This window comes from Neophocaena asiaeorientalis, unplaced genomic scaffold, assembly GCF_003031525.2.
Source record: "Neophocaena asiaeorientalis asiaeorientalis breed wild unplaced genomic scaffold, Neophocaena_asiaeorientalis_V1.1 scaffold573, whole genome shotgun sequence".
NCBI classification, from domain to species: Eukaryota; Metazoa; Chordata; class Mammalia; order Artiodactyla; family Phocoenidae; genus Neophocaena; species Neophocaena asiaeorientalis.
Window position 1 is genome coordinate 51990 of NW_020172453.1, and position 1761 is coordinate 53750.

Below are 1761 nucleotides of genomic sequence, written 5' to 3' on the forward strand. Positions count from 1 at the left end.
TGAGCCAAGGTAAAGGAAAGCTCATATTAGAACTCACACCCCCCTGCGGTGCACAGCTAAGGAGCCCCCTACATAATGCCTTAAAGTCCCCCCACCCCCCAGCTGTCTATTAACCCAGGCCTTGCTTGGACGGGCAACAGCTTTTTTCACTGGATGAAACCCCTGGAAAGCTAATACGCATTTGGCTGGGGAACAAGAAAGATATCCTTTCCCCAGTCACTTCGGCAGCTTGACCCTTCAGGGGAACTGACCGAGCAAAGTTGTGAAGCTCGGACTTTGCAAGTTTCCATTGAGAATCCAGAGCTCGCGGTAGAGGCCCAGAGAGTTGGTCCCATGTCTTTCACCCACCTCATTCTGCCACTCCATAGCCCGCGAGCCCCCGGGTCGCGAGGCCCGGCCGCTGACACTCTCCCATTGCCCTGGGCGTATCCTCGAAGGCTGCCGGCGAACATCTCCAAGCCTGCTTGGCCCCTTGAATCAGGACTTGGATCTGCTGCTGCCATATTGAAAAGAATGAAACAGCCAGCTCCTGACGCAGACCCGCTGAGTCTCAGGGGACAGAGCGCACTGCCTCTCCTCTGAGCACTGGTTAGTAAGAGCCTGCGTGCATGTCAAGTTCCGTGAGCAAGCGTGGAGGGGATTTTCTTCCAAACCGCGCGGGAACGGATTTCAATTCCAGAGCGGACAGCAGCAAGACTAAGCTGTACCCAGCTGCAGCGGCTTGGTTCTGCCTGGCTGCGCCCAGCCCAAACAATAAATAAGGCAAGCCTTCTCCAAGCGCGCCAGGGCCGAGAGCTGGAGAAGCTCCCGCTCCTTGCCACTGTGCTCAGGAGAGTGCAACCTGGGACTCCCACATGGGAGATTACGCTCCAGTCCCGGCAGTCCCCTCGAGCCCCAGAAAGTTTTTTGAAAGTGCAAACTCTTACCTGACCCAAAAGGTCATAGCCCAGCTCCTCGGCTATCGCAGAGGCTGCCTCCGGTCCCCCGGGGATCTCCGCCGCCCATTCATTCACAAACTGTCTCTTCGCTTTTACATTATTCAATGCACACCAAGCGCAAAAGAGAGCGAAAGCAGTACACTGCAGAGTCCAGGCTCTTGGCTCCATGGCTCTCCCACTCGCTCGCACACGAGTGGGAAGGAGAGGGGGAATGAGAAGCAAGATAGAAAAGCCAGAAAGGATCGCCCCTTCCACCCTCCGGCTCTGGACCACTTCTCGCTCCCGGTTGTTCTGCGACAAGACAGAGACGCGCAGGAGACGCTGGGCGGCGAGGAGCGCTCAGTGCAGCGCTTCGGTCTCCCGGTCTCCCGGCAGAGTGGAGCCCCAGCCCTTCCGAGTCGGAATGGAAATCAGTGTTTACACGTCAAATCTACGAAAGCCATCTCTTGACGTCAGATCTACCTGGACTAAGATCTGGATGGTATTCTCAGCGGGATGGAGAAGCGGCTAAAATAAGCAGCAGAGAAGAAAAGGAAGGAAACGTTTGCTCGTATCGGTTAAGTCTGCTCCCGTTCTGATTGTAAATTCTGTAGCCGTGAGGAACACCTTCACTTCTCAAAGAGAAGTGCCCCATTTGAATATAACTACCGCGAATCAAAGATCTGGCGTGCAGCACACTTTCCTTCCCTTCTGTCCGTTTTCTTTATCTTTACTTGATTATCTTGTGTAAGAGGAGAAGGGAGGGAGGAGGATTCTTATAACGGCCCTGTGGATATCGGCACTTGCTATGAAGAACAGGGCTTTTCAGTCTTTCAAATCGGAC

At 54.5% G+C, this 1761-nt stretch overlaps 1 protein-coding gene across 1 annotated transcript in view; it reads right to left on the reverse strand.

Annotated features, from left to right (window-relative positions):
• Window positions 1-1185, reverse strand: part of PCSK1 (proprotein convertase subtilisin/kexin type 1) — a 41393-nt gene extending 40208 nt beyond the window's left edge. Inside the window, exon 1 of the mRNA XM_024737678.1 lies at window positions 927-1185. Within this exon, the coding sequence (XP_024593446.1) occupies window positions 927-1106 (180 nt within the window). The 5' untranslated portion in view covers window positions 1107-1185. The remainder of the gene's footprint in view (window positions 1-926) is intronic.
• Window positions 1186-1761: the final 576 nt, after the last annotated feature.